At 46.0% G+C, this 19,972-nt stretch overlaps 1 protein-coding gene across 1 annotated transcript in view; it reads right to left on the reverse strand.

Moving 5' to 3' along the window:
- Positions 1-19,519, reverse strand: part of LOC127562720 (receptor-type tyrosine-protein phosphatase V-like) — a 35,509-nt gene extending 15,990 nt beyond the window's left edge. The window contains exons 1-18 of the mRNA XM_051998647.1: positions 19,427-19,519; positions 19,053-19,104; positions 18,276-18,542; positions 17,814-18,083; positions 17,066-17,329; positions 16,318-16,572; positions 12,556-12,792; positions 10,932-11,204; positions 10,540-10,812; positions 10,092-10,364; positions 9,400-9,666; positions 8,397-8,663; positions 7,864-8,145; positions 6,836-6,976; positions 3,769-3,979; positions 3,405-3,472; positions 2,143-2,269; positions 1,898-1,942 (exon numbers count right to left, since the gene is read on the reverse strand). Coding sequence (XP_051854607.1) covers positions 1,898-1,942; positions 2,143-2,269; positions 3,405-3,472; positions 3,769-3,979; positions 6,836-6,976; positions 7,864-8,145; positions 8,397-8,663; positions 9,400-9,666; positions 10,092-10,364; positions 10,540-10,812; positions 10,932-11,204; positions 12,556-12,792; positions 16,318-16,572; positions 17,066-17,329; positions 17,814-18,083; positions 18,276-18,542; positions 19,053-19,104; positions 19,427-19,483 — 3,629 coding nt within the window. The 5' untranslated portion in view covers positions 19,484-19,519. The remainder of the gene's footprint in view (positions 1-1,897; positions 1,943-2,142; positions 2,270-3,404; positions 3,473-3,768; positions 3,980-6,835; positions 6,977-7,863; positions 8,146-8,396; positions 8,664-9,399; positions 9,667-10,091; positions 10,365-10,539; positions 10,813-10,931; positions 11,205-12,555; positions 12,793-16,317; positions 16,573-17,065; positions 17,330-17,813; positions 18,084-18,275; positions 18,543-19,052; positions 19,105-19,426) is intronic.
- Positions 19,520-19,972: the final 453 nt, after the last annotated feature.

Here is a 19,972-nt window from a genome sequence, read left to right on the forward strand (position 1 = left end):
GTGGTAATAAGTCTTTTTACATATTTTACATATACATAAATATTTATAAGAGGACTTTTGTTGTAGATCCAAAAAAAAGGAAATTAAGGGAGTGTCTACTAATTGGAGTTGGTTAGACAAATTATTCTACATAAAATAATAAAATATTATTGTACTATAAGACAGGAGTAAAGGAATGAATTTAGAGAAATCTGGGGGGACTTATATGAACTAATGCAGAGGGAAGTGATCAGAACCAGGAGAACAATTTATATGACTAAAACATTGAAAAGAAAAACAACTTTAAGACTTAAGGACTCTTAAGACTTCTAGATTTAAAACTTTGATCAATCCAGTAACTAACAATGATTTCAGAAGACAGAGAACGAAGGATGCTACATCTTTTTTAACAGAGAAGTGATGGACCAGAGGAAAGGACTGAGACACACATTTTCAAATTTGTCCAATCTGTGGATTTGTTTTTCTTGTCATTGTTAATTTTTGTAAGAGACAGCTTTTTTTTTTTTTTGGAGGGAGAAGGGAAATGACTCATGGGAGAGGGAAAGAAGGTTTAACGATAATGACGCCAAAAAAGAAAAATGGGTCAATGAAACATTTTTAATGCACAAATAAGGACAGAAGTTCAGAGAGAGATGCAAACAAAGCAGACAGCTTTAGAGCTAACATTATTTTAAATAAATTGTGTAAATTCATTCATGGTTATACAACTCTCTGTTCCTTACAAAGGAGAATAAATATTCATGTTTGTTGATATGCATCAAGTTCATGATAAGAAATTAAAATTAAAATGATGGAAAAAAATATCCAAAGACTTTCCTCAGTCATGGATGAGTGTGGTTTGATGGGGTCTACATCACACAAGATTCAAGAAAAGTACTGGAATTTTAAGTTAAAAGAGCTGCCAAAACCCTCTCTTCAAAGATGGGGGAAGCCAAATCAAAGCTGAAGACCAGCGGATGACAAGAGAGCAGCAACCTAGCAGAGAAAATGGGATGGGATCCCTGAGGATGTTAAGCAGCCTCTTGAAACTGAACTGTGAAATTTTCTAAGCACCCATGTTTATCAACCATCTGTGTTCTTCTATGCATATTCAATGTGTTCACAGCCTATGTCCCCAGGTCTACTCATGATGTGGAAAAGGATATGCTTTCATGAATAAGGAAGGAGTCTTTCTTACCTCTTACTTTGCTCTGCTGTTTGATTAAATAAATGTCTTTTGCTTTAATATGTTTTCTTTTGTCCTACTAAGCTGTCCAACTTGTATTGAGTTGAAAATCCACCAAAATCCTCAATCTTTTCCCAATAAATCTTATCTTCTCCAATTTTGTATTTATGAAATTGTTTTTTTTTGAACTTAAATATAATTTACCTCTCTTTTAAATTTCATCTTCTTAGATTAACCCAGGATCTTTGGAATCTCTAAACTCTAACTTCTATCATGTTTACTATAGTCCCAGCTTTGTATTATGAACAAATAAGCCTTTATCCAAGTTACTGATGAAAAGACTATACAAGCAGTAAAAGGTCCAACGTGAATTCATGATTCACGGTAGATCTTTCAAGTTGACAGGAACTCTTAATGACTAATTTTTGAGTCTGAATACTCAATCAGTTATGAATCCATTCACAGTTAATGTGGATAGAGAACTCTGGAAAAGATCTGAATCCAATTCCCAACTCTGTTACTTCCTAATTGTGCAACTCTGAGTCGCTTCATCAGTAAAATGAGGAGACTGGACTCAAGAATCTCTAGGGTTTCTCTCAGTTCTGAAACCACGATCTATCCCATATCTCCTCATCTTTTCCATAAGAACTAAATAAGGTATTTAATCCATCTGGTAGACTTATCTGGAACTCTCAGCCTCATGCAGGGAAGAGCCCAGGAAAAAACACTCACCGTAAGCTGTAGGATGTCATCTCTTCAGAGAATTTCTTTTCTGTCCTAAAAAAAACAAAAAGGAAATTGACTAAGAGAGGATCAGAGTGTTGGGGTAACCGGTCCCCACCAAAGAAAATTTCATTCTTCTTCAACCATGGGATCCCAACACCCGGCAAAATCCTCAATCTCTAGAACTACAGTTGGAGCCCATGGGGAGCCCCTCAACCTGTCTCCCCTTTGGCCACCCCAGCCACAAGGCCTACCTTTCAACCCACACCCGTCTGCAGCACAACAGGCCCAGCACGGCACACAGGGTAAAGAGGCAACCTGATATAATGCCCGAAGCCACCAGAAGGGGCATCGATGCCCCCGAGACGCTGGTCCGAGGCTCTGGGGAGGACGAAGGAAAGGATGGAGCTGTTAAAGCCGGGTTGCCCAGCCGGCCCCCCAAATCTAGGCATTTTCATTTAGCTACCCTTGAGGGCTCCCCCCAGTTCCCCTGTCAGACTCATGCCATCCCTTGAAGATCAGAAACTTGTAAACAAATTAGCAGCCTACCCTATGGGTTCCAGAGGCTAAAGCTCCTCCCTGTCTTCCTGTCTACCACGGAGGCTAGATGGCATCCCGAAGGGGAGTTCAAAAGCTCGGTTCTGTCCTGCCCTCAACTCTTGGGGATGCTCCCTCTCCTCCACTGGCAACCAACCACAAGATAGGTAACAGGGTAAACAGTCCCATCTGACCCAGGGATTCTAGAACACTCAGAGACCATGAAACACCCAGACTTGGGGGAACAGGGCAGAGTGACCACAGTCCTGGGATCCCTGGAGCACAGATTTCGAGCTGGAGTAGACCTTCAAAGCCGTGGAGTCCAAGCCCCACCTCCCACCTCTCACCAACACCGTTTTACCATTTTGCAGATGAAGAAATAAAGCCACAGAGAGAGATTAAGCAACTTGCAGGATTTGAAACTAGGCCTTCCTGATCTCTCCCTCCATTCAAGTTATTAGAGTTTAAAACTATAATAAGATATTTTTGTGTATATAATATGTATATATGAAATATACTAGTATCTCTTGCCCCCCTTCCCTTTTTTCCTCATTCTTCTCCCTTTATCTTTCCATTCATCCTCTTGCCATTTTTAATTTCTCCTTCTACTCACTCTCTTCTCCTATCTCTCTGTTTCTCCCTTTTTCTTTTTCTCCCTCCTCATTTTTCCCTTTCTCTTTCTCCCTCCATTCATTCTCTCTCCATTTTTTCTCTCTCCTTCCATTCACTCTCTTGTCTCCTTTCCTTTTTTTTATCTTTCTCCTTCCATCATATCTACCTGTCTCTATCGTCCTCTCTTCCTTTTTATCCCTTAATCTATATAATAATGTATAACATTAGTAACCATATGTGGAAAATGCTAGTCCTGGTCTCAAACTTTGAGGTGGCTGGAAAAAAGAAAACCTATAAATGTTCTCCTTCTGTCTCCTTGTTCCCAAATCCAACTGTAATAGATGAAGCATCTTTACTTCCTACTTACCTGAGAAGGCTGTAAAGGAGACCATAGGATTGACTGGGTCAGAACTGGTAAAGGCTGCAACACTGAACCTGGAGATTCATTCAGAGTTCGAGAAGAGAATATAATTAACCCAAGCAGGAAACGCTAAACTGGAAGATACCAAGCACTCGGGATTTCCCAGGACCATGGGATGCCACCTCCGCTTTTGTGGGTCAGGCTCCCCCTCACTTTGTTTCCACCATCTCTTCCCAGGAAGGTAGGAATAGCTGGCACATTCCCAGAGCCCAAAGAACAGGCAGACCTGTGGTACTGGACCAGCCTGACTGGATGGGCTGAATTATTCTCTCTCCATGACCATCCAGCCCCACCCAACCTCAGCCCTCACCTATATTGGACATCAGGTTTGAGCTTCCCATTACAGGTCTGCTGGGTCTGGCCGCAATCCTCGATGCCCACAGGCACCGTCCAAGAGCGGGGCATTGCCCATGGGCCTGGGCGGAAGGGGGAAGGTAGCAAGACAGCCAAATAGGAGTCAAGTCCTCGGTAGTAATGGTCATACCATGTGTGTGAGATGGCTTCCTGGGAGGGCTGGACCACTGGAAAGGGGGAAATTAGGAAGAGAGAGGGCAGGTAGCTATCAGTGCATGGAACATAGACTACTTTCTTCTCCACAGACCCTCCTCCTCACCTTTCCCTTTTCAACCTACTCACTCAAAGGAAACTCCCCAAGCTACCTCCTGAATCATACAAGACAAACATGTAGCTAGACTAAACAACTCTAGGAGTTTTAAACCCTCTCCTTCAACCTATCTTTCATATCCTTTACCATAGCTATGTCCCCTTTTTTTTAGTATCTGCTCCCTCTTTCTGTCCTCAGAAAATTTTGAAATCCAGAGAGAGGACTGTGGGAACTCAATGTGGATCACAAAACAGCATTTTCACTCTTTTTCTTGTTTGCTTCTTTTCTTTCTCATTTTTTCTTTTTGATCTGATTTTTCTTGTGTAGCACCATAATTGTATAAATATGTTTACATATATTGAATTTAACACTTTTTATAGAATGTTTAACATATATTGGATTGCTTGCCATCTAGGGGAGGGGATGAAGGGAAGAGAGGGAAAAATTTGGAACACAAGATTTTGCAAGGGTCAGTGTTGAAAAATTATCCATGTACAAAATAAATCTACATAAATCATCAGCATCTTTATATGTCACTAACAAAATCTAACAACAAAAGATACAAAGAGAAATTCCATTTAAGATAACCATTGATAATATAAAATATTTGGGAATCTATCTGACAAGGGAAAGTCAGGAACTATATGAGCAAAACTACAAAACACTTTCTACAAAAATAAATCTAAAAAAAAATCTAAACAATTGGAAAAATACTAAATGCTCTTGGCTAGGTCAAGTGAACATAATAAAGATGACAATTACTACTTAAAGTAATCTATTTAGGGCTATACCAATCAGACTCCCAAGAAACTATTTTACTGACCTAGAAAAAATAACAACAAAATTCATATGGAAGAACCAAAGGTCAAGAATTTCAAGGGAACTAATGAAAAAAAAAAATCAAACGAAGGTGGCCTAGATGTACCTGATCTAAAACTATATAATAAAGCACCAGTCATCAAGCCATTTGGTACTGGCTAAGAAATAGACTAGTTGAGCAGTGGAATAGGTTAGGTTCATAAGACAAAAGTCAATAACTATAGCAATCTAGTGTTGGACAAACCCAAAGACCCCAGCTTTTGATATAAGAACGCACTATTTGACAAAAAAACTGCTGGGAAAACTGGAAATTATTATAGCAGAAACTAGGCATTGATCCACACTTAACACCCTGTATCAAGATAAGGTCAAAATGGGTCCATGATTTAGGCATAAAGAATGAGATTATAAATAAATTGGAAGCGCATAGGATAGTTTACCTCTAAAGGTGGAGGAGGAAGGAATTTGTAACCAAAGAAGAACTAGAGATCATTATTGATCACAAAATCGATCATTTTGATTATATTAAGTTAAAAAGTTTTTGTACAAACAAAACTAATGCAGACAAGATTAAAAGGGAAACAATAAACTGGGAAAACATCTTTACAGTTAAAGGTTCTGACAAAGGCCTCATTTCCAAAATATATAAAGAATTGACTCAAATTTATAAAAAATCAAGCCATTTTCTAATTAATAAGTGGCCGAAGGATATGAACAGACAATTTTCAGATGAAGAAATTGAAACTATTTCTACCCATATGAAGAGGTGTTCCAAATCATTATTGATCAGAAATATGCAAATTAAGACAACTCTGAGATACCATTACACACCTGTCAAAGTAGTTAAGATGACAAGAAAAGATAAAGATGAATATTGGAGAGGATGCAGGAAAACTGGGACACTGATGCATTGTTGGTGGAATTGTGTATGGATCCAACCATTCTGGAGAATAATCTGGAACTATGTCCCAAAAGTTATCAGACTGTGCATACCCTTTGATCCAGCAGTGTTTCTACTGGGCTTATACCCCAAAGAGATACTAAAGAAGGGAAAGGGACCTGTATGTGCCAAAATGTTTGTGGCAGCCCTGTTTGTAGTGGCTAGAAGCTGGAAATTGAGCGGATGTCCATCAATTGGAGAATGGCTGAATAAATTGTGGTATATGAATGTTATGGAATATTATTGTTTGGTAAGAAATGATCAGCAGGATGATTTCAGAAAGGCCTGGAGAGTCTTACATGAACTGATGCTAAGTGAAATGAGCAAGACCAGGAGATCATTATATACTTCAACAACAATACTATATGATGATCAGTTCTGATGGAGGTGGTTCTCTTCAACAATGAGAAGATCCAAATCAATTCCAATTGATCAGTGATGAACAGAACCAGTTACACCCAGTGAAAGAACTCTGGGAAATGAGTGTGGACCACAACATAGCATTTACACTCTTTATTGTTTGCATTTTTGTTTTTCTTCCCAGGTCATTTTTACCTTCTTTCTAAATCCAATTTCTCTTGTGTAGCAAGACAACTGTATAAATATGTATGTGCATATATATATAGTATTTAACATAAACTTTGACATATTTAACGTGTATGGACTACCTGCCATCTAGGAGAGGGTGTGGTGGGAAAGAGGGGAAAATTTGGAACAGAAGTTTTTGCAAGGGTCAATATTGAAAAATTACCCATGCATATGTTATCAATAAAAAGCTATAATAATAAAAAGAAAAATTATCCATGCGTGTGTTTTAAACATAAAAATCTCTAATAGAAAAAATAATAAAATTTTAAAAAATTTGAAGTTCGTCAGCCTAGGATAAGCCTAATAGTACCCACCACTGAAGGCTAATTCCAAATATGGAGGTACTCCCCTTCTTCCCATCTCCATCAATCCCCCCACCCCCAAAATTAGCTGTGTCCAGGGCTCCGTATCACATGAGGTACTCACACGAGGCATTGGTGGTGGCAATAACACCATACCACTGGATCTGTCCATTGTCCTCTCCAAACATGTCACGTGTAATCACCACGCCAGCACCTGCTTCCTGCTCCAGGTGAGGGGCAGCTGCCATCTCTGGGGGGCGCCAGGCTAAGGGCAGAAGTAGGATGATCAAAAAACCCAACCACAATAGGGAGGAATAATGTATTAAGACAGAGGTTAATTTGGAAAGTGTTGGCAATAGTCTTAAAAGCTGGATCCTAAGACAAAAGGTAGACAGCCAGTGGAAAGAATTTGAATTCACAGGCCCTACAGATATAAGAGATCTTTAAAATCCAGGCCAGAATGTGTTTTGTTTGAGGATACATGTTTGTAACAGGGCTTTTTTCCCCCTATTTTCTAAATGGGAAGAGAGGGAGAGAAGGAGGTAGAGGAGGAACTGGGCAGAAAAAAATAAAATAATTTAATTTAAAAAAAAATCTAGACCATGCTGATTTGGAAATATATTTCGTATGACTTCACATGTATAATCAATATCAAATTACTTGCTTTCTGAAGCAAGAGGGTGAAGTGGAAGGTATAGAGAATGAGAATTTGGAATTCAAATTTTTAAGAATAAAAGTTAAAATTTTTATATATATAAATGGGAAACATTTCATGAAATAAATAAAAATATATTTTAAAAGAAAGAAAATCTAGCCCCATGCTTTTAATATTAGAGATGAGGAAACTGCGATCTAGGGAGGTTATGCAATTAATATACAGATGGTAAAATAGCTGATAAAACAGCTGATAATTAAACCTCTGACTCTACATTCAATTTCTTTCTGCTATACCCACCAAACAGAAGTCCAAAAAGAGGATTAGGGAGAAGATATCAGTACCTAGCCTCCAGAATTTCCACCCTGCAGGGGAGGAGAAACTGTGGGTTTAGGTGATCTTGGAGTTCCCTTTCCACCTGTTGATCCTGTGATTGGGGCCTGGTACTGGGAGGAGAGGAGGGGGGAACCTGGCTTGTGCCAGCAAGGCGCACCTACCTTCAGGAGAGGTGGTACACAGCAAAGTAACCGGCTGACTCCAGAGCCCATTCCTCCCCAGCAACGTGAGACTAAGGCGGTAAGAAGTGGCAGGTGTCAAGCCAGGGAGCTGGAGGGCACTCTGGGAAGTGTTGGCCCTGAAAATGGGCTGGACTTTGCCTCCGGTCCTCAGCTGCTCCGCCACCACCAGACAGGTGTCCACTTCTCCCGCAGGGACTGTCCAGTTCAGTGCCAGGTGGGTAGCCTCAGGTTGGCACTGCACATCTTCCACTGGCCTGGGTTCTGTAGGGACCAGATGCTCGTGACCCCCCAAAGAATGGGCGTCCATGTGCAGGTGGGTGATGGATCTTCCCATCAAATGGAATAGAGAGATTAAATACCTCCTGCCACATCTTGGGGGGCAATCCCCCAAGAGGAAAAAATTCAAAATTGGGCATCATTGTCCCTAAAGGAAAATGCCAGCCTGAGAGACATCAGCATGGATAAAGACCCAGAGTGGGTACCATGCCCACCCACCGAGAAATACAACCTACCAACAAGCAGTGCTATTGGAGCGGTGGATGCTTGAAGGGGTCCAGCTTGGCACAGCACGGAGAGGAGGAAGGTGTGCCCGGGGATCAGGCCCCTGAGGATGAGGCGGGCTTGGCCCAAGGACACAGGCTGCCTGTGGAGTATCTGTTCAGACTCTAAGAGCTGGACATGGCATTCTCCCTGCCCCTTTGGGGCAGCACTCCATGCCAAAGCCACCATGGCGCTGTCCCCTTGGGTGGTCACTGAGATCTCCTTGGGCACCAGTGGAGCTGTGGGCAGAGGGAGAGACATAACCTGGCACCGAGTCCCTCCCGGAGCGCCAGTGCGGCCTCCAGCTCACTCCAGTGCCAGAGAGCCTCAGGGAGACAACGAGAAGGAGAATTTTGAGGGAAGACTAAGGCATCCTGTCCTGTCTCAGCCACCCTCCCCACTTAGCTGAGACTGGAAGCCTTGGCCCACATACAAAGGGCGAACACGTGACTCCTGTCATCCAAGTCCCCCCTGGGCAAGGGATAAAATTCACGTGTGGCCCAGAGAGGAACAAGAATCCCAGGACGGCTGAGGAACGCTCCGCTCTCCTCTCCTTGGCTGTGGGAGAGCACATCCCCGCGCCCAAGTCTTATTATAATCATCTAAGCTGGTTAGGGACCACCTGCTCAGAGTTAGGGCTCTATGATGCTCCTCCATCTCCCCCACGTCTAAGTGTTACTCTCCCTCCTTCCAACGTGTTCCCAGAGTGAGTGATCTAGGATAGCCCTTTGGACACGGCAAGCCCCAAATGCTTTTGCCGCCTCTTGGAGTTCCTTCCATCTACTTTGCTTATACCTCGCGTTGTCTCCCCTTAAGACGTAAGGTTCCTGAGCACAGGGGCTGTCTGTTTTGTTTCCTTTCTTGGGATGCTCAGAACAGCTCCTGCCATACACTAGGAGCTTAATAAATGCTTACTGACTGGACTGGACCCGGCTCCCCTCCTCCCCTTCGTAATCTCTGATTCCCTCCACTCACGGGTCCAGCTGGTGGCGTTGGCTGCCGCAGAATGGTGGGGCCCGGCTAAGGAGACAATCTCCACCCAGTACTTGGTGCCCGGAGTCAGACCGGAAAAGCTTATGTTGTTGACCTCGGGTCCGACGGCTCTGGCGCCCACCGTGGTGCCTTCCTGGCGAAGGGTGACTCGGTAGCCATCCTGGCGGCTGCCAGGTGCCTGTTCCCAGGATACCCACAGCTTGGTGGGGCCCTTGCTGGTCACATTTACCATGGCTGGGGCCAAGGGAACTTTGGAGAGAGAACCAGAGCAGGGAAGGAGGGTGACGCTGTAAGCAATGATCTTCCATCCCCTTCACAAAAGCCTCCCCCTCCTCATCAATCCTCCATGTGAGCAGTGATCAACAGGGCGGTTTTTCCTCCACCATGGATAGAACTAGAGTGGGCAGCCCTCCGACCTCAGAGCTGCTCACAGACCTTGGCTCCTGTCATCCAAGTGCCCCCTGGGCAAGGGGACAAGAATCCCGGTACGGCTGAGGAAGGCTCTGCTCTCCTGTCCCTGGCTGTGGGGATGCACGTGCCCGTGCCCAAGTCTTGTTATAATCATGTAAGCTGGGTTAGGGACCACCTGCTCAGAGCTCTATGATACTCCTCCATCTCCCCACGTCTGTCTGCTATCCCAATAAGTATTACTCTCTCAGACACTAGCTACTCACGAGTCCATGAGGTGAGATTGGGGGCCCAGGCCTGATAAGGCCCCCCGTTGCCACCAGCCCTCAGAGTGTACGCTGTGCCCGGCTCCAACCCCCAGAAGGTATAGCTGGTGAGATTGCCCGAGAGGACAGCGTGGTGAGCGACACTGCCCACCGGCAGCTGGTACAAAGTGAGCTCCAAATTCTGTGCTCCACTCGCTTCCCAGGATGCCAGCAGGGCCGGGGCCTCTGGATCGCCCACGCTGAAGAGAGTCAGGTTCGCTGGCGCCTCTGGATCTGGGAAATAACCAGCGCGGCGGGTGTCCGCGGGCAGCATTCCCAGGAAGCCCCACGGGCACCCTTGCAGGTACGGGAAGGAACAGAAATCCAGGAGGAATCAGGGTTGGGATATGGTGCCCAGGGGATGCGGGGGGGCGGGCAGGGGGGCAGTGGGGCGCCCCAGCCCACTCACATGTCCAGGCCGTGGCATTTATAGCGGCACTCTCATCCTCCCCCCGCAGGGCGGCGAGCTGGACCACGAATTCCATGCCTGGGGGCAGCCAGGACCAGGAGAAGCTCTGAATCTCAGAAGGGAATTCTGCCTCCCCTTTCAGGCGGAGGGGTGCCAGGCGGTACAGCCGGAGCCGGTAACCATCCAAAGCCCCGGCGGGCGGGCTCCAGCGGGCAGTCAGGGTGGACGGTTGGCCCTCATCGCCCAAGCTCAGGTTGGCAGGGGCGGCAGGAACTGCAGACACAGGGAAAAAGAGATTCAGAATCCCCCTTACCATCAGTGCCATCACCTAGCACACAGAAAAGCTATAAAAGAGCGCCCTACATAGCCTGGATTTAATACCAGAAACTCACAGGTGCAAGCACGTGCCTTCTGGGCGGTAGAATTCAGGGGCCCAGCCCAGGCCCACGCTGACACGATGAAGCAAGAACCAGGCCGGAGACCCTTCAGAGTCAAATTCGTTTGCTTGCTGCCCACACTGAGGAAGCCTAGGGCCTTCTGGCTCCCTCCTTCCTGCCAGGAAACCTCGTACCCATCCCGCCTTCCTTCCCGAGAGACCCATCCGACGTGGAGGTCGGAGGTGCTGCCCCCGCTTGTGACTTCCAGTGACTGGGGAGCCGAGGGCCCTGCAAGAGTGTGAGAGTTCTCAACACATGGAAACATGTTAAAAGCATTACATATACTTTACCCAGTTCAGATCCCTTACTATCTTGGGGAGGGGGAGGTCAGGGAGGGAAGGCAAAAAATTTGGAACACTAAGTCTTACAAAAATGAGTATTGCATGTGGATCTGTACACGTGCATATATCTTTGTAGATGTGTCCATACATGTGCTTATATGTGTATTTGATCATATGCACTGTATGTATCTCATGTCTATACCCCTAACTATACAGAATACAAAGGCTTTCCTTTAATCTGCTCATCTGGGAAAGAAGTGAGAATCTGATTATGTGTTCAGCAATTGTATAAGACTTATTCAATCTTATTGGTTTCCTGAAAATATAAAAACTAATGAGGCATTTGTGGCCCTTGTATTTTTTTTTGTTATTGTTGTTCTGTTTGATGAGTTCACCAAACAGTATCTATTTCAAAGAAAATGGTCTGGTCTCAGGATTTTCCTCTAGGATTTTAGCCTGCAAAATGTAGTTTTTTTTCATTTATTTTTGTTTAAATAAACACAAATTTAAGACCTCAAAAAAATGATTGTTGAAAACTATGTTCAGGGCAGTGAAGTGTCACAGTGGAGAGAGCACCAGCCCTGAAGTCAGGAGGACCTGAGTTCAAATCTGACCTCAGAGACTTAATACTTCCTAGCTGTGTGACTCTGGGCAAGTCACTTAACCCCAGTTGCCTCAGCAAAAAACAAACAAACAAATAAAAAATAAAAAAAAAACTATGTTTAACATGTATTTGGAAAAATAAAATACTATTGGGGGAAATGAAACACTATTAAAGGGGGGAAAATAAAATACTATTGAAGGGGGGAAATAAAATATTATTGCAGGGGGGAAATAAAATACTATTGAAGGGGGGAAAATAAAATACTATTGAAGGGGGAAAATAAAATATTATTGAAGGGGGGAAAATAAAATACTATTGAAGGGGGGAAAATAAAATATTATTGAAGGGGGGAAAATAAAATACTATTGAAGGGGGGAAATAAAATATTATTGAAGGGGGGAAAATAAAATACTATTGAAGGGGGAAAAATAAAATACTTTTGAAGGGGGAAAAATAAAATATTATTGAAGGGGGGAAAAATAAAATACTATTAAAGGGGGAAAAATTAGATTATAGGATCTAATGATGAAAACTGAAGACACATCCACTGTTTCGATAACCACTGAGATCTCCCCTTCCATATCTCAGGGAGTGACTGCTGGGTTCCCGATCTCTGTCCTGCTACAACACAGCCTTGCCGAGCTTGCCACCAGCTCCGTCCCATTATCCCACCCTTCCCTCTCCTGACACTCACAGGTGTACCCAGCAAGGCTCTGAGTGGTGGCCCCGGCCGAGGAGATAACTTCGACTCGGTATTGGGCCCCTGGCACCAGCCCTCGGAAGGTGACACGGGTGGCATTGGGCAGCACAGAAACGTTGGCGATGACATCCGGGGAGCCATCGGCGTAGAGCAGGGCCCTCCGGCCCGGCTCCCTCGACGCCCGCAGTCCCGACAGCTGGAGAAGCCCGGGCTGGGGCCTGGCCTGGGAATCTGGAGGAGACGCGGAAAGGAAACACCCCCGGGCGGAGTTTTAGATGGAGAAAAGGAGTGGGCTGGGTGTAATGCCAGCCAAGCCAAGCCCTGGCCAGCTCCGAATGCAGGATAAGATCTCTGCTCTTGTCTGGTTCCTATGCTCTGGTATTTGGCTTCGTTTCACTTTCCCCTAGTAACTTACTACAGCCCTTTCTGGGGAAAAACATCTTTGTCTCTGCTGAACCAAGGGAAAAAGAGGGCCTGTCTGTCTATACCTTGGCCAGAACAGCGGAGAACGGCTCGTGCTTGCATGGCAGATTCGCGGTCACAACAACCGGCCCCTGAATTGTTTTCTCCTGATTTCACAGATGATGAAACTAGGTTTTAGATAAAATGATCTGCCCAAGATCATACAACTAAATGCGACTGATAGTCTGCTTGTCCCCAACCCCCTGGCTCTTTGTACCCCACCACAGTGCCCAGAGTTTCAGACAGGAAATACAAAGAAATGCCCAGAAGAAAAGCAGAGCAGATGGTGCCTTTGTAATCTACTGGCACTGAATCCCAGACTGTCTGGGTTGGGGCTTCCTGTCCCTCCCTGGTTCCCCTGCCATACCTGGGGATCACCAATGCAACAAAACCCCTCCACCCAGGTCCAACACAGGCAAAGGTGATTTTTTTTAAATTACCAAATTAAAATCTCTTCTAATCCTCCCAGTTGTTAGTACTTTCTCCAGCTTTAAAATAACTTGATCTTTCTTTTGTGAACATTTCATTTCTATCACTCCCCCATCCCATCCACCTGAAGACAGGGATTCCCCACTTCCAATCTTTATCTCCCCAATACCCAGAGGGGGGCCCTGAACATAGGAATTATTAAATAAATTTGCTGAATTGAACTAGCACACAAATAAAGAGTATGGAAATGAATATACAGCCCTAGAAAATTAAGGAAATATGTTTAGAAGAACTGCACATGTTTAACCTATATTGGATTACTTGTTGTCTCAGTAAAGAGAAGGAGAGGAAAAAGGGAGAAAAAATTGGAACACAAGATTTTACAAGGGTGAATGCTGAAAACTATCCTTGCATGTATTTTGGAAAACAAAAAGCTATTATTAATTTTTTAAAGAAGAAAAGAAATTAAGTACAAGGGACAGAATTGTTCATTAGTTGACTCTGGTCTCACTGTCCACCTTAGGGATAAAGCTACTACTCTTTTTGTTCCCCAATGTCTTCCCCTTGCAATCAGGGCAAAGAGAAGTGACAGTTTGGAATGAGTTGTCTTCTGTGAATTCAAGGGGGAGGTTATGAGCTAATTTTCCCAATCAACTCTTTTTTGAAAGTTATTTGAGAAATCAGATAGTAACTATTATACACACATTCGGGAGGGGGGAAGAGAGAAAGAGAGAAAAGGGGGAGAGAGAGAGAGAGGAGAGAGACAGAGACAGAGAGACAGAGACAGAGAGATAGACAAAGAGAGAGAGAAGAGAGAGACAGAGACAGAGACAGAGAGATAGACAGAGAGAGAGAGCGAGAGCGAGAGCGAGAGAGAGAGAGAGAGAGAGAGAGAGAGAGAGAGAGAGAAAGAGAGAGAGAGTTTCACAGTCCACAAAGCTTTCCTTACGAGCTCCTAAAGTGAGTAGCACAAGTATTCTGATCCCCATTTTACAGCTGGAAAAATGTGAAACTGGCTAGTGAGGTAATGTCTTTATTTTATAGATGAAGAAATAGAGTTCACACTTTTTGACTCAGTTAAGAACTGGAAACAAAAGGAAAGTCCATCAACAGAGGAATGATTGAGCATAAATATATAATGGGTGGGAATATAATGGCTAGTTGTGCCTGATAAGAAGCCTAAAAATTTTAGGAAGAATTCAGATTAGCATGAGAAGTATTTAAAGAAATTGATGAAAACTATAACAAGCAGAACTAGAAAACAATCTACAAAGCACAAGTAGAAACAACAACCATAACATAAAGAGACAATGTTGCATAATTATAATGGCCAAGCCTGGTCCTAAAGAAGAGATGAGAAAATGTCCCTCCTCTCCTTTTTTACAGAGGCGGGAAACTATGGATGTGGAATAATGCATATGGTATCGGATTGGAGTGGTGAGCTGGTTAATTTTGGTGAACTGTTAGTGAAGGTGAGGTTAAAAAGGGGGGGGAGAAAGATAGAGACAGAGAGATGAAGATAGAGACAGACAGAGACAGAAGGAGAATGAGAGAGAAAGAGAGAGAGACAGAGAGAGACAGAGAGAGAGACAGAGAGATTCAGAGACAGAAAGAGAGGGAGAGAGAGAGTAAGAGAGACAGAGATAGAGATAAAGAGACAGAGACAGAGAGACAGACAGAGAGATTTAGAAACAAAGAGAGAGGGAGACAGTAAGAGAGACAGAGACAGACACAGAGATATAGACAGAAAGAAGCAGAGAGATAGAGACAAAGAGGGAGATACATATTTATATACACATATGTATGTATATATGTCTCTCTCTCTCTCTCTCTATATATATATATATATCCCTTCTACTAGATCATTCTGCCTCCCTTAAAATAAAAGATGTATTATTTAATATGTATTGGTCTACCTGCCATCTAGGGGAGGGGGTGAAGGGAAGGAGGGAAAATTTGGAACAGAAGTTTTTGCAAGGGTCAGTGTTGAAAAATTACCCATACATATGTATTGTAAATAAAAAGCCATAATAAAAAATAAATAAAAGATGTATATATCTTTTAAGGGAGGTATGATATAGTAGAAAGGATATGTCATGAAGACCAGAGTTCATATCCTACCTCCCAGTCACTAATTGGCAAGTCAGTAAACACTCTTGAGACTCAAGCAGCCCTTTTTTGGACTTATCATAGCCTGGCTGGATTTTGAATTAGTGAAGGGAATTTCTGCACCTGAAGTTCCCCACAATGATAAAGATATCTTTTGTGCATAGATGATGAAATTGAGATCAGCTAGTGACAAAAGCAGAATTTGAACCCAAGTCTCCTGGCTCCAAGTGCATGAGCTCTTTGCTTTATGTCAGACTCCTCTTAGAAGCTAGGAGGTACAGAGATGGAAAGCTTGGCCTGGAGTCAGGAAGATCTGGATTCAAATGAAGCCTCAGATACTTCCTATCTGCCTCACTTTTCTTATCTGTAAAATGGGGATCATGTTGTTGTGAGGATCATATGAAATAATATAGCAAAGGTTTAGTAAATTCCCTTCCCTCTCCTCCCCTTCCTTCTGGGTATTTACTATACAAAGATTTGAATTGTCTTATTTTTACATCTAACAAGATTGCTCAGTCCAATCTGGGATGTTGGTTCTTACAGAAAGGTGAGAAGCTCAGTTAAGATGATCCAGGGTTCAACCAAGTGCTATTCATTTCTTCCCAGAGGAAGCTGGCAGATTACATAGCCTCACATGCAGGGGCCAAGAGGATCCTAGGGATGAGGGACCCAGGAGGCTGATGCCCATGAACAGTGCCCAGAAAAAAACCATGATAACCTCCGCCCTCCACCCTGTGCCCACACGCACAAACTTACCCTCCAGCCAAGCGTCAGCCTGAGCCGAGGCGCCGTGGGGTCCAGCTAGGGCTACGAGCTCCAACGTGTACTGGCCAGCAGGAAGAGGGCCAGGAAAGGTAGCGTTGAGAGCCTCAGGTCCCAAGGTAGCGTTCCTCACAGCCTGTCCACTCAGCTGCAACAGGTAGCCATCCCGGTGCCCTGGCCCTGCCTGCCAGCTCGCCGAGAGCCCAGGGGGCCATGGAGTCAGCGTTAGGTCATAGGGGACAGAGGGATCTGTTGGGAGAAATTACAGGTGGAGGAAGAGAAAAAGATGGAGGGGGTTAGAAGGTAGGTGCTGTGTTTAGGTAGGTACTGGAAACCCTGCATTCTGAATGAGCCGTTCCTCCAATGTCCAGTGACCCACCCAGGTGATGGGGGCTCCCATGTGACATGTGTTAGAAGAACTGAGCTCTTCCTGTTATTACAGGTGAATATCACCTCATTAACTGGAAGAGCATTCACACAACTGGCTACCCTTTCATTATGGGATATCAAGGTGCTTCCTTCCAAGGACAGCCTGGCAACCTGCCCTGCAGTTGCCTCCCAAAGAGCAATGGCCAGTTTCTCTTTCTTGCTCTGCTTCCCCATTGGACCCAGAGGCTCTGGAGGGGAAAGTGAGGCAGGTGACCTTGCACAGGGCTCCCTTACAAATCCAACTTATTTGCATGGCTTGGTCCTCTCTGGGAAGGAAGGACAAACAACAACAACAATAAATAACAGCACTCACGGGTCCACTCGGTGGCATTGGGTCCCGCAATCTGCAAGAGGCCAGCAGTAGCATTGAGTGACAGCTGGTAGGGAGTGCCCGGGGTGAGGGTGAGGAAGGTGTGGTTGGTGGTACCCCTCTTGGCCACAGTTGTGAGGATAGTGCCGTCTAAGAGGTCCAAAAGGGTCAGGTGGAACCACGCTGCTCCTTCAGCCCTGCTCCAAGAAGCTTGAAGGGCACTTGGACCCATGGCAAACAATACTAAATGTTCCGGGGGCACTGGAGCTGAGGAGGGGCAGAGAGAAAAATGGGAATTCTTAAGTAAGAACAGAGGATCCCAGACCTCAGCAGATAACAAGTCCAATCCCTTTATTTTACAGATGAAGAAACTAAGGTTTTGAGAATAAACTGAACCAGGGTCACACTCTAATGTCTGAAGCAGGATTCAAACTTGGTTCTTTGTGATTCCAAATTCAGTTCTCTATCCCCCGGGCCACCTAGCTGCCTTAAGAGTTAGAGAACAATGGAACACAAGGTTTTGCAAGAGTCAATGTTGAAAACTTATCCATAAAAAAAAAAATTAAAAAGCATTAGAAAATGAGGGAAGTTGGAGCTGAGCTAGACATGGGAGAACAGAGAAACCAGCTTGTCTCTTGAATACCTTGTCAATGAAACTCTGCCCTACTTGCCCTCTCCTCATCCCAGCCTCCAATGGCCAAATCCCTGAAGACAAATTCCAGCAAAGGTTAAACCAGGATTCCCTCCTTACTTGTCCACTGGCGGATGCTGGTCTTAGCATGGAGGTCACCAGCCCAGGTAGTGACCCATAAGACATATTCAGTGCCTGGCAAGAGGCTGTCAAAATGGCAGGAGAGAGTTCCTGGAGCCACTGAGATATTCTGCACCAGGGTCTGGAACTCCAAGTGGTATAGCAGAAGCTGGTAGCCGTCTTGTTCTCCGGGAGCAGAATCCCAAGTGGCCTTAAGGCTGGTTGGGCTCCCAGAGGTGTTGAGCCTCAGATTGTGGACAGGTGAAGGGGCTGTGCCAGGGACAGAAAAGAAGGCATCCAGTGGGCGGATAAGGTAACCATCTCCCTCCATTTTTAAAATCCTGACTCCAAATCAGATCCTACTAAAAAACTGTCCACTTAGGTCCAGTTGCTATCCTCTGCCAGTTCACTTGAAGTTGCCCCTGTGGGCTGGTCTCCTTGCCTCCCACTGATAGCACTCACTTGTCTGAGCTGTGAGGGTGATGGTGGAATTCTGGGAACAGGGGAGCAGCATCGTCACCTCAAGCTGGTAATGGCTCCCGGGGACCAGGTCCTGAAACTCGAACCCACTGGCATTGGGGCTGGCCTGGAGCTGCAGCCTCCCAAGGTGGGCAGAAGGGCCCAGGCGAGTAAGACCGAGGACATAGCCCAGCCCAGCAGGGACGGGTGTCCCCCAGCTCAGGACCAGGCTGGCAGGCTGGCTACTGACGTTCACCTGCAGGGGCTGTTCTAGAGGAAAACAGATCCGTGGGATCAGAGAAGGATCAGCTGGAAGGACATGGCAGCTAAGGATGTATGTTTTGGGGTGAGGCAAGTCGGGTAAATGACTCACCCTTCTAGTAAGGGACAGGCAAGTATGGGGTCACATTTGAACTCAGATCCTCTTCAATGCTCTGTCCACTAGTATCATAGGATTTAGAGGTAGAGGAATAGCCCTTATTTTTATACCCCCAAAACCCACCCTGACCCAGAGGGGACACTGGATATGCCTTGGATCCCAGGCTGCTGGCAGAGGAACCTGGATCTCCTGCCTTCAGGTGCGGCACAGATGTCACCCAGTGGGGTGTGCACCCTCCCCTCCTCGCCTCCCCTCTCCCATTGCCTCCCATCCCCTGCCCATGGGGAGGTGGGGGGGAAGCAGAGGGAGAAAATGCAAGCGGGCTCCATGAACAGTGGCCCCTGAGGCCAGAGCAGGACGGCTGATGCTGGAAACTTTGCAGGGGCTTCTTGAGCACCTACCTCCACGATCACCTTCCGCGGGCACTTCTACCTGGTTGCAGCCATCATGATCCTATGGGAGGGAGAACAGTGGGGACAAATGGCCCAGGACCCAGGCTTCTCAGGCGGGGCAGCACAGGGCAGGAGGGACGCCCAGGAGAGGGGTCCGAGGCAGACTCCCGCTCGTCTCTGATGCCCCCGAGCACGAGCCTGCCTCCCCCAAAGGGGCGCCCAGAGCTCCTAGGGCAGCCCCAGAAGGGCGGGGGAGGCTGCTCCGCACTCTGCCGGAGCCAGCACGGGACGGCCGCCCTGCAGACCTAACGCAGCCCAGCTGCGGGTCCGCAGGGAAAGGGGCGAGCCCCCGCGTCCGAGCCCTCCGGCTGTGCCCACCTTACCTCTGCTGAGCTTGCCCGGAGCCACAGGAGGACAGGGAGGAAGAGCAGGGGCCTCATAACCGAGCCTGGAAGGGATAGTTAGGAGCAGTGGGGGTGGAGCCGGCCCCTCCCATCCACCCCCCACTCCCCACCCCCCCCTCCCCGCCTCGCCTGTGGGCCGGGAGCAGGAGGCTGCCCGGGCTGGGACGGGGAGCTCTGCTACCTAAGACCTGGCTGGGAGAGGAGGGCAGGAGGGGTGCCGGCTTGAGGCTGGCGCAGGGGAGAGGGCAGGCAGGGCTGGGCTCCCCAGGCCTTGCCTCCCTTCCGTCCCCCCTCTCTACTGCCATCCCCAGCCCTGTCCCCGTTCCTCCCTCCTCCTTTCCCCCTCTCTCTCCCCCTCAGAGGGGTAGGGTAGACTCTCTGGAAGGGATGTGATTCTCCACTCCTGGGGAGGAGAGCAGGAGAGACGCCTGTATTAGATACAATGAGGGAGACTAGGTGGAAATCTTACTTCAGATGCTTACTTGCAAGGCATTTTCCCTCTGAAAGCCTCAGTTTTCTTATCCG

The sequence above is a fragment of the Antechinus flavipes genome, chromosome 4 (genome assembly GCF_016432865.1).
Source record: "Antechinus flavipes isolate AdamAnt ecotype Samford, QLD, Australia chromosome 4, AdamAnt_v2, whole genome shotgun sequence".
In the NCBI taxonomy this organism is placed as follows: Eukaryota; Metazoa; Chordata; class Mammalia; order Dasyuromorphia; family Dasyuridae; genus Antechinus; species Antechinus flavipes.